At 29.2% G+C, this 12,943-nt stretch overlaps 1 protein-coding gene across 1 annotated transcript in view; it reads left to right on the forward strand.

Moving 5' to 3' along the window:
• The first annotated feature begins 545 nt into the window (after positions 1-545).
• The window catches only part of LOC132949727 (serine/threonine-protein phosphatase 1 regulatory subunit 10-like), a 38,021-nt gene continuing 25,623 nt past the window's right edge, over positions 546-12,943 (forward strand). The window contains exons 1-2 of the mRNA XM_061020761.1: positions 546-1,604; positions 3,028-3,128. Of these exons, the coding sequence (XP_060876744.1) occupies positions 1,602-1,604; positions 3,028-3,128 (104 nt within the window). The 5' untranslated portion in view covers positions 546-1,601. The remainder of the gene's footprint in view (positions 1,605-3,027; positions 3,129-12,943) is intronic.

A 12,943-nucleotide genomic window follows, 5' to 3' on the forward strand; every position in this document is an offset into this window, starting at 1 on the left:
TTCTGAAGCTGTGGCCTAATAATATGTGGAAGGCTGATTCAGCCTGGCTGAACGGCCTGAACGCACAGATAATAGATATTTATTATTTAATATTTATCTATCATCCGTCGTAGGGTTACCCCCCACCACAGATATACACTGTAATACATAGTCTATTAGTATATGTCACGGACTAAGATATAATATTTAGATATTATATCTTAGTGCGTGGTATATGTAAATGTGTACCCCCCGGCCACCACCGAGTCAACCATCAAACGCTGACGCCCGACAGTGCAGCAGCTGATCCAGAGCCACATTATTGTAGTGAAGGTGAAGCCACGCCCCTGCGCATAAGTCGACAGTCACTCCGACGTCAGCTGTTAAATCCAAACTCGCAGAAGATCCTTTCCCCTTCCTTTTACACCACTCTACCATAATCAAATGTACCGTTACCAACTCGATCGCTCGAGTTTCGTATAATTCAGCGTACGGACAGTTCAGTTTCAAGTAGTTGGCACCGCTGGAAGTTGCTAGTCTTGCCTAATGCCTATTGGCTATTGCCTAACATTTAGTAATAAGTTGCTACTGCCTACTATTACAGTTCACTACAGAAGGGCAGACTATAGTTGTTGCAGTAGTACTACTCTATAGTTACGTGGTTCAGTGTACGTCGTAGTTTGTCGAGTGTTGCAGCCATATTTGCAGTTAGGACGTACGATCCATTTGATCAACATAACTCATAAGACGACGAGGAAACGAGTATCAACCATTTTCTGCGTTAACTACGATTCAATCGACAGGGACGGGAACGACGACGACAAATTATATTGTCATTGCCGTAAACGCTCTACGCGCGCTTTGATCGTTAAAATATAATTATTGCCATCGTCCATCGGTGCTGTCGTTTGCTGCGTCTACGTGTTTTCTCTCTCTCTCTCTCTCTCTCCCGGAGCTGCGCCCGAGATTGTCGTCAGTGTTTGGACAACTGTTTTCTATTTAATTTTATTTCCGTTTTTACATCATAATATCATCACACCTTGCTTAGCGCTCAGCTTCCAGCAGTGCGTATGCCGTAAGATTGTTGTTTTGTCCGGAATATTGTTGAGCGAGCGGCAGCGGACGAAGAAAAATCCACAAACCGTTTCAAATGGAGGCCATGGGCACCGGCGCATATACAAATGGTGTAACGGTGACGGAACTGTTTTATTATTACCACGGCGGCAACGCTCCGATCAATCGATGTCGTTGACGGCCATTCGGTCCGCCATTTTGTGCCGTTTATCAGCAAAATTTTAATCACGGATTCACATTCACGTGAGGTAGCGTCAACAACAGACGTAGCATTGGAGTTCACCACGTACGCCGCTAACATTTAAACCATTGCACGCCAGGCACCATCCATTCGCCGTCGGGACGAACGATTTTAAATTAATTTTATTTTTATTTTTACTGCCTCCTACTGACAGGAAAACATAAAAAAAAAAAACGTAAATACAAAATCGACGTTTTAGTATTTTAAATTACGACACTTATTTATTTTTGTGAAAGAGAGAAAAAATTTGTGCCAAACCATTGTATAAATCGTATTTGTACGTACAGAGACGCACAACAAAAACGCCATGGTAAGTTTACGGGCCTTCATTGACCTGCCCTATAAAATTATTTGACCTTGGGTTGAAATGACTGTATAATGGTTTTAGTAGAACACTGTAATTACTAGTCCAAACAGTCCGAGAAAATTAAGATAATTTAACGTTGTACAAAAACGGTGCTACAGTGATAGTTTTAGATGTGTTTTTATTTATTTGCTAATTTATTCCTTTGTATCCTTTTCAACACGAAACTGAGCCAAAACACCCGAAACGGGTTGGCCAATTCCTCGAACGAAAAAAAGTGAATAAAAAAAATATGAGTACTACGCAACGAGTTGTGATATTCAATGACATTCGTATTCCGCTTCGTTATTCGTTGTAAATAGTGTCGACGACATATTATTTCGTTATTATTACGTCACTTGCAATCGGCTCACGTTCGTTGGCGTACTTGCGATCGTTATTGTTGCCGGTGACGTATACATTTTCGCGTATCGGACGGAGAATTTTTAGTCCTGCACTTTCTTGTATCAATCCTAACGTCGGACATTATTTTCCCACTATCACTGTACTACTATGCGAGTTTAGCGGGGTTCATTTCGAGTACAATTCGTAGGTGTGTGGTTAAACTGAATTTTTGTTTTTGATTTTATTAAGTGCGTGCGAAGTTAGGAGGTCATGTTAAATATTAAATATAAACTTCAAATAGACATTTAATTCTACCTTTTGCCCACTTAAATTTTTTGAGTCGTGTATGAATTGTGATTAACACAATTTACTCCCCCTCCTCTTCATTACCTAGGTTTAGATATCGTACACGCATCGGAGCTTTCATGAGTTACAGTCTACGTTCATTGAAATATGACTTACTAATAATTGATTTTATTAAACGTAATTAAAATTTAATTAATAAAGTTGAAATATTGGATTTACTTAGGCATATAGCTATTGGATACACATCTCGAGTAATTGATTAATAAATTCTAAATTAAATATTTAGTCATTCTATTCCCATACACGTTTATTAATAATGGGTTGCATGAAAAATGTATTGATTTAATGGTTCAATAAAATGTATTGTGACCAAATCATGGGCTATTAAATTATATTTAAGGGACCGTTTTACTAATGAATTAAAATGTATTGAAATTTTAAAAGTAATAAGACATTCTTCTATACATTTGAATAGTTATACTTATTTAATAACATGACAATGTATAGATTATAATTTCATTCATAGACTAGGGTACCTATTTATATATATATTTAATTAGAACCAATATTATTTTTAAATTATCAATAAATATTTACAATTACGAAAAAATATTTGTACAAAACAAACTTAGTGAATAAAATAGGTACACTAGCCGATTACTATTAATTTTTAGTATAGATCCTTTAAAAATTAATGTTACTTTATATTAAATTAAATTATGAACATTTCTATTTTCAGCCACCAATTGATCCCATGCAGCTATTGAACTGCTTAAAAGTTTTGCTAAATGAAGAATCTGGCGGTCTTAAAGGTCCTCCTGAAGCAATGCAAATATCCAGGTAAGAAATATTATATGAAGCACACAATGGAATGCATTGGAATTTTAGAAAATATTTCTCTTCATTGATGTAAATAGTAAATTATTATGTTTGTGACTTAATTAATATTTGTTTTAAGATGGGCAGTTGGCTAATATTTATACTGAACCTTATTTTTATTTAAATATGCATTTATTTATTATAATGACCAAATAGATATTTTGAAATTTAAAAAACTAATAAAGAACACTTGTTAGGTTAGTTACCAACAAATCAGGAAGGCTGGGCAAGTTAAGGATTTTTTTTAACTCAGTTAAGTGAAATGGTAATACACACTTTTTATTAAGTTAAAAAAAAATTTGTTTATACAATGCTAGCGTATTTAATTTTTTTTCTAACACAAAACTAAATTATAGACGATAGTGTAAAGTATAAAGTATAAAGTATTAATTAAGTATTTCTATTTAAGTTAGATTCTAATGATATACATTTTTGACTTTAAATAATTCACTGTAAATATTTTTTGACATAAAAACTAAATTGACTGAAAAAGTGAAATATAATAAAAAAAAAAATTAACTTCACTTATTTCTTAAAATGAAAAATTAATTTGTTAATTTCACATTAATTAAAAAAGAAATTTAATAAGTTAACAGCTAATTTAATTTAAAATAATTAGTTGAGTTAAAAAGTTTAAATTAAATTAACTTTTTTAACTTGTTAATGCCCAGCCTTGCTAATTAGAAATAAAAAACATCAATGTAAGGAAGTGTAATAAATAAATTAGATTAGAAAATTTAAATCACAAGGGATTAAGTATGTAAATATTGTAACCTACTGGTTCACTATATCAGGTAACTGATTATTATTTAAAACTTGGGCATACAGTATTTTTTAAATTTAATTTATTTACTAATTCTCACTATCAATTTGTTCAATCACAAACTAACCATAATAATTATTGTATATTAATTATTTCAATGTTAAAATTAAATCTTGTCACATAATTTTCTTGGAAAAAGACTGTGATGTTAGTTACTGAGTAGTATAAGCGAAGTCCATTAAACTATTTTAGATTTTGAGCTTAGTGTGAATTGTCACATTGTGTTTGTATTGGTTATAGATGGTAAAAAATTAATCTTCTTCTATTTATTATTGACATTTTATTTAACAAAGTATATGCTACTAGAGTTCATGAATAGTTGTTTGAAGTTATTATTTTTTATGTGAATTGTATTCATCTTTTAAAAAAGTCTAATTTTGATTTCTATGTTTTTAAGAATTGTAAACAGGAATCATATAACAATTTAATTAAAACCTACAAAACTTAAAAAATAAAAATTAAATTATCAAAATAGTGGTTTGTGTAACAAGGCTACCTAATTAAGTTACAACAGTAATTTCAACTATTGTCATATTATAATTAAAGAAAAATGTTAATATTAGTTGTATGATGTGCTGATGTTCAGATAGTGGCATAATTTGGATGTTGCACATGGTTACTAAACTATCATTTGCTCCACTGAAAATACCTAAATGTTTAAGAATATAATATAAAACATAACATACACCCAATGTTTGATAAATAACTTTTAAAAAGTAATTAATTTACTTTACTCGTTTCCTCAAATAAAATTATAAAGAAATTACTTTACATTTCAAATAGAAAAGTAACTATGTTACTTTCTTGTTAAAAACAAAAAAAACTGATTTTTTTCTAAGTTAGCTCTTGTCATCTTACAAGCATTCTAACTAGAAATACACTAGTTAGGTATAGTAATAAAAAGAATTACAAAAAAAAAAAATAATACATAAAAAATATTAAACATGATATACGGGCTGTATATATATACAGCTGTCAACTGATGAACCGACACCGAATACAGAATAAAATTAACAGCTCTCAATCAACTTTTTGCAACATTTTTTGTTTTATTAACTAAATGTAACTGTAACATAATTTGAATACATTTAAATAAAAAATAAATAAATTTAAACTTAACAATAATATTAGGAAATATTTACGACAGTATTTATCGCGGTCCACGGTATGTCGGAAAAATAATAAAATGTTATAATAAATAAGATAGTAGTAAATAAAATCAAATATGATTTTTGAATTAAGTAGATTTAGTATTTTTGTAATAACCCAATAATTTAACATATTATTATCTAATACAAAAAATACTTTAAAATTAGTTCCAAAATTAGGGAAACGATTATGAGCCAACTTCTTGGGTAACACTAATAAACTAAAAAATAAAATAGAAATTAATGCGTATGGTGTACTTCAATGTATTGGTGCTCAAATGTGGTATTATTTTAAAAATATGTACCCAAACGTTTCATTAATTTTTGGTGTCTGAAAAAATGCGTACCTAAGCGTGTTTCTTGTGTTCCAAATCTTTCTCCCAATTTCAATGTAAAAATATATTTTTGAATGTGTTTCGGCATTTATTTTTACAAATAATCAGTAGGTATACAAGTATACAACTGTTGAAAAATTGCCATAGAGGTGCTCTTTTCAATTGGTTTCACATTGACAATATTAATGTTATAATTATATACTGCATTTATATGATTAATAGCTAAGTATTAATAGTGTTAACATATGGTTTTTAGAAATTAATAGTTAATGTATAAAACTTGATAACAACAGTCCTTGCTAGATATTCATAGAAAACGTTCTGTTTAAGTAGCTTTTGTCATATTTAGAAAAATCAAAATAAGTATTAAATGTAATTAACTTTACTCACAATGTACGGTGCAGGTAGACATCTCAAAATCATTGAAAACTAAATTATGGCGAGTTAAAATTAAATATATTTTATATAATATAATTATTATTTTTCAATTTTGCAATAGGTGCTAAGCATATAAATATGTAATGATAATAAGTAATATCCATTGCATTTTTTTTATTTAGAAATAATTCTATTGAAACTACGTAATACGTTAAAAACAAAGTAACACTGATACACCAACACGTTTTTGTTACGTTACTACCCAACAATGCTTTGCTCAGAATTAAAAATTTAATTTAATAGTTTGCTCGTACAATATCTATCCGTAAACTGGGGTATTTGTATTATTATACTATTATTATTTCTTAATTATTAATATGAATTATTCATATTATTTGTAATGAAATATGTTAAATGAAAAGACACTTTTTAAAAACACTTGAGTTTTCCTTTTGTAAAAACATTTACTTAAATTAAAAACAAAGCCCATTTGTGGTGGTAAATTATAATAAGTTCTCCAAAATGGTGGAAAACGAGATTCAGAGAAAAACATTTAAAAACCATACATTTGCAATGTTCTAAAAAATGGTGACATAATACTCATATGCAAAAAAAAAATACATTTAAGGATACAATAGGGAAGAAAATTAGTGTAATAGTGGATTAAATTTGTACAATATTGCAGAGTCTGTTTGATATTGAGTATTTCGAATGAGGGGTTTACAAAAAGATCAAAACCAACTACCTATAGCCAACTGGTACAATTGGATGGTGCGTGGGTAAAAGGGAATAAGTCAATTTTTATAAATAAAAATATTTTTTTTGTTTTATAGGTAATTTTAAGCTGGTTTGTATGGTGACACTGCAATCTAGCTATCTTTCTTTATAATGTTGTTAAGAACGAGATATCCAAATTTCAGTGTTACCAATCGACTCATCGTAAAATTACCTACAAAACAAAATATTTTTATTTATAAAAATTGACTTATTCCCTTTTACTCGCGCATCGTACAATTTATCTTGAGACATAGACCATGTTGCAGTACCTGCATTTAAAAAATGAAAAAAGCTGGGTGAAAATGATGCCAATTGCTGTGGTGTTTATAGCTCTGAATTCAAAAATTGTATTGGAAATATTTTTTTTTACCTTGGTAGATAGAAGTGTTAAATATAAAATATAAATCAAAATGATAAAATATAAAAATGTGTTTTATTTTGTCACATTCAATACAACCAATCAACACTGTGTTTCTAATTTTCTCAACAATCTGCACAAACTGATAAAATGTATAACTTTTTACAATTCCCAATTATTTTATATGGAGTATTATTCTAATTGTTTCATAAGTGTAGTCCTTTTTTATTGTAAGTATAAAATATTATGGAAACTATATTGTTAATTTTTAAAGGTATATCAATCATTAAATATTAGATTGTTACTTCTTAAACAAACGCTGCTAATTATAAGATGCAAAGAAAGTAATTTATTTCTTGAATAAAGAAATGAAGAACCTTCGGAATTACACTTGTTAGAACTAGACTATTTCACTTGAACAAGTTTGTGTTAAGGAATATTCGACAATATCTTGTTTTTTAGAGCATAGCTAAATGTAAGCTTCATTCCCGGTCCATGTATAGTTTAGACAAAATATGAGATTCGTTTAACTTGTTTTATAATGTTTATCAAATTTTCCATAAAAAAATATAATTAAAGCTCAAAATAAGGATTAAACCAACATACGAAGATGAAGATAATGTTCTTACTATCAAGTTTCACAATAGGTCGATTCAATCTAATTTTTAAACTAACGGAAATAAACGTGATTTGCTGACCATAAATTTCCTTTGTTACGCTTACGCACTTGTATAAGACGGAGACAACACAGCGGGTGTGGCGTCCTCTTAATTACCCACCTAAAGTTAAATAATCAATAATTATTTAATTCATATTTTTTTTTATAGGTATATAAGATTTTTGTACCTACCTATTTTTTATTTCTCTATTTTCAATAAATTAATTGATATATTTATTTTTTTATAGTACCTACTTTCAGTTGTATGTATACTCTGCGCCACGAGAGAACATTACCATGTCCGCACCAAAACGTGTGCGATCGCGCGCATCCCCCAACGACAACCGTTGTTCGGCAACGCTCGACTCAATAATATTTATTTATACAACCTATACCGTCGCGGCACAAAGTGGTGGAAATTTTGTCTAGGGCCGTTCGCTAATGATGGGACTTATCGACATTATCGATTATCGTTACTTTTATGAATTATTGTTCCTCTCGTTCCACGTCGAGTACATAATATGTATATGTTCATATTATGACTTGTTCCTTCGTCCCTTTCGTTAGGTTCGTTTTATACAATATCATTCCAATGATACGAAACGATTATAAAATATAAATGCGATACGTTTTCGTGCGGGTACGAAATACACAGTTGGAGTTCAAATATTGCGGTGGGGGTGCTACGATTATTAACGGCTCACATAGTTGTGGGAGGCCCTGCCCCCCCCCCCCCACACGGAAATATTTCATATTACCAATATTTAGATTATACTATTCATCAAAATTTGTTGTTAACAACAATTATCGTAAATATGCACTTAAAAATTCAAAAATATACAAAAAATCTATATATCTTAAAAAAATTACAAAATATATTAGTTATGTTAATAAAAAATACAATTGAAATTTTCAGTATACTTCTGCTTACAAATGTTTACGTACAAACTACTGTTTAATTAAATAAATGAAAAATTATTAAGGTATGGAAAATGTAATATTAATTTTGGAACGAGTAGGTATACCAATATGAAGTTAGTAAATTTGATTTTATATTTTTAAATTAAAAATTTCTGCGATTGTTACGCGTAGCATAGATTTATGTTTCTAGGCAGGCGCACACTCGCCTGATGATCAGAACGATTTTTAACCATAATTCTAAAAATGCCATTAATTATTCTCATATTTTTAAATGACTCAATGACACTATTAATAATAATTTCGGTCTTCCCGAATGTAGCTGTTTAGGATTGTAATTTGTATAGTACTGTTTGTCTATAACTTATCTCTTAAAACAATTACTTAAATTATAAACTTACATTTTGTTATTTAAGATTATAATAGAATAATAATATACCATATCTAATCAGAATGCAAGATAAGAAAAACAATTTCTTAAAAGTAAATTTAGATTATTTAAACTAAATATTTGAAATTACAACGACATGGAACATGGTGGTGCTCAAAGTTAAGTTGGGGGGAGGGAGCTTAAGCACCCCCGTAATTGCGCCACTGGAATACCTACGTTGTGTTCTAGCCGTTCTAGGTCCAATTAATATTTAATGATTTGTAAATTTACATTTACAAAAATAGATAAATAGAAAATAATTTTTATTTATCAGTTTATATGTTTTATATCTTGTATTATAATCAACATAGTATAATTCACGGTAAAGACCGCATTAATGCATAAAAATATTATTCTATAACCTATATCTCAACAGTCAACACATTATTCGACCTTCATAATAATATATCATTAACAAATTAATAAATAAAATAAAATATTTTATTTTGATTTGACTTTATTTTAGTCCTCTTTAATAGTTTAATCCATATTTTAGTGTTCGTTAATATTTATATACTTATTATTGGGTATAATAACAATATTATATTTAACATTTAAATAACTTAATATAAAATATATAATACTTGTATAGTTAGTCACTTTTATCAAATTTATTAACTTAAATTAAATTTAGAGCAATGCTTTACCTATAAATGATTTAGTATATTTTTACTTTACGAGACACATTTTTTTTGCAATTTTTCTTCTTTGATACGTTTATAGTTAAGTACACTGAACGATGGTGAAATCAGATTTTAGCGCTCGGGCATAGTTTCGAAGTTATGACATCTTAAAGTATTAGTATATTAAGAGTAGGGAAATTGATAAGAGTTATACGGGAGAACGATGTAGATAATACGGTGTAATCACTTCCTATGTTTGATTAACACGTTTTTAGTCGTATTTTGACGGCATTTATTGTGGGAATTGTCTGCTAGGATCGCTAAGAAGGCCGATTCTTTAAATAATTATATGTAGTGGTATAAATATTTTTTTGTTGAAATGTTAGTATTTTTATGATCAACGTGTTGGTGGAAATCAGAATTTACCTATTTTACTTACTTTTTGTGTTATTGTTAATAAACCACGTAAAAATTTATTGTAGGTTTTACGTGGTTTATCAACAATAACAAAAAAATGTAAGTAAGACAGGTAAATTCTTATTGCGCCAACACGTCGAGCATAAAAATATATTTTGCCAAAAATCGGGTATTTTATGTTTTTCCAATATTACTTACAAATTGAGTTTGAGCGATTTTTTTTTTAAATACCATCAAATTAAACATGCAAAAACTTAAATTTCGAAGAAAAAAAATTCCAAAAATCTTTCGGTAGCTAAACTGCATTTATGCCAAACTTAAGTTATATTTTTGGATTTAATTCGCGATATTTATGTGTACTTACTCAGAAATCTATAAACTGTAATAAAGATTATTTAATTGATCATATTAATTACAATAATTTTTAATCAATGTGCCATTACTATGTCCATTTTTTCAGAGTATTTAATCTGAACTTGGATTCCCATATGAACTCATATGAATTAATTATTAATTAATATAGAAATAAAATGTTGACCATAACTTACAAATAAACTTTGAGCAAAAAAAAATTGGTGTTTTATTTTAGGTATTAATTTTTATTATAATGTACCTATTAAATTGTTTATTATAATGTACTATTAAATATAAAATTATGTAAATAATGTGTTACATGCCTACAATAATGTATAAATATCAATTATACCAAAGGAATAAGGATAGAATATTATTCAAAATGTGTTTTTGCATGCTTAATTATAAGGTACCTACTAAAAAAATGGCTCGAACTTAATTTGTAAGTTATAGTAGTAAAACTTCTAAATGCTCGTGTTTTTAATACTAAGAATTTACATTTTTTGGAATTTTTTTTTATGAAATTTTGATATTTTTATGCTTAACGTGTTAGTGAAATTAGTTAACCTATCTTACTTACTTGTTTTTTTATTGTTAATAAAACACGATTTGTTGCCGTCAAAATACGTCAAAATACTTTTCGACGCCGAGTTTCTACATCACGGTTATCTACTACTAGACCGCGGTCTACACTGTATTATCTACATCGTGATACCCTGTGACCAACTTGAGGTGGTGTTGCATAGCAAGTAGTCGGATATATTCGATTTTTTTGTCCGAGCGGCAACGCGGGTATCACTGACGTCCCCCCAAAAAAGGGGTGTCGCGTAAAGTACAAAAGTTCCAATGATTTTTTTTTTCTTAGTACATAGTACTACATAACTAACATTATACATTTCGGTAAGTGGCAATTGGTACGTAATACAAACACGGAATAATTTGATTTAGACCTATTGCACATTTGTACCTAAAAGGAACGAGTAGGTGGAATCGTTTCGATTTGTCCTCCCTCTGTACTCGTTCCAAATAAACGATTTGTTCATGAACGATTCATCACTAGTTTGTTGCTGTCACGTGTTAGCCTACATCTGCAAAATGGCAAATGTTCTCTCCTGGTGCAGAGTATAGCTCCCGTTGTCTTTTTATGAATAATGGGAATTTATCAACAAGTTATTCATATTTTTATGCCATCTTAAATCTTGCTTAGCAAGAACCGCTGTTACATAGCATACGTTTTCTAATACTTATATTGTTACAAATCTATATCTATACTACTATATAATACGAAGTCGCTTTTTTTGTTTGGAATAAACTCCGAAACTAATGTTTCAATTGTCGTGCAATTTATTTAAATTAAAGAGGACATCACAGAGAAGGTTGCCTACCTGAAATCATACTGTGTGTCTCACAGATACAAAACATACAAGCGTGTCTTTCGGGTAATTCTATATTCAAGATGATAGATGAAAATTTTAAGTTTTGAACATCATACACCGAACATTAAATAAACGAGTTGAACAAAGTTAGAATCATATATAGAGTTGGGACATTTTAACGAGCAACGAAGTGAACGGGATCAGCTATAATATATAATATACAATTAATGTGTTAGTCCTTGAACTTAAACTTATAAGTTAATATTGCCAATGTATTTCACCTGAGGTAACTTGCCCGGCAACGCCGTGTGGGACAGCTAGTATATTTTATAAATTTCATGATCCTGAAACTTTGTGTTCTACAACTTAATTTTCCAAGACATTTTTCTGACAAAAATAATAGGTAGTATATCCACCATTGTTTACATATAAGTTGAGAATATATTAGTGAGAACCTGTGTTGGTAAAAGTTGCAATTCTGTGTACGACTGAGAGATTCAAAAGTACATTAAGTTTTTAGTATCTAAATATGAAGGATGTTTTTTAGAAAAGCAAAAAAGCTTTATTTATTTACGTTTTGTGTCCGAAAGAATTTTATGTTGATTGTATTGGTATTTGCATAATATATTGTTGTTTTATTCAAAATACTTTTGAAATAGTGCTTGTAATAAAACAGAACTATTATTGACAATTTTACGTATAAAATAATATCTTAATAAATTTTAAGGTGATTAGAATCCAACAATTTTTAAGTACTATACATCCAATTTTCTAACATGTATGCGTGCTGGTCGTGTAAATGTGTGCATAGTAAGTGATAATATTTGAGTGTGATTAAGTGGATAAGAAATGTACTTAACCACTTATGTCACCACCACAGCTTAGCGCACATGAATTGTAAATAATGTATCGTTATTTGTATATTGTACTTTTTGTCAATCCTATTGATAAACCTAATAATGTGATAAGTTTTAAAACTAATTTGAATTTGTTTATATATTGATCTTGAGAGTTGAGATCAGGCCACATTTTGAGGTTATTAATTTTTGTAGTTGGATTGTGAAATTTTTAAAGTATACCTAATAACTAATTCAAATCAATTTTCAAAGTATGATTATACTTAATAGATCCATCAGTATGATTGAAAAAAGATTGGTATATTTTTATTGAAATAACTGACC

This window comes from Metopolophium dirhodum, chromosome 7, assembly GCF_019925205.1.
Source record: "Metopolophium dirhodum isolate CAU chromosome 7, ASM1992520v1, whole genome shotgun sequence".
NCBI classification, from domain to species: domain Eukaryota; kingdom Metazoa; phylum Arthropoda; class Insecta; order Hemiptera; family Aphididae; genus Metopolophium; species Metopolophium dirhodum.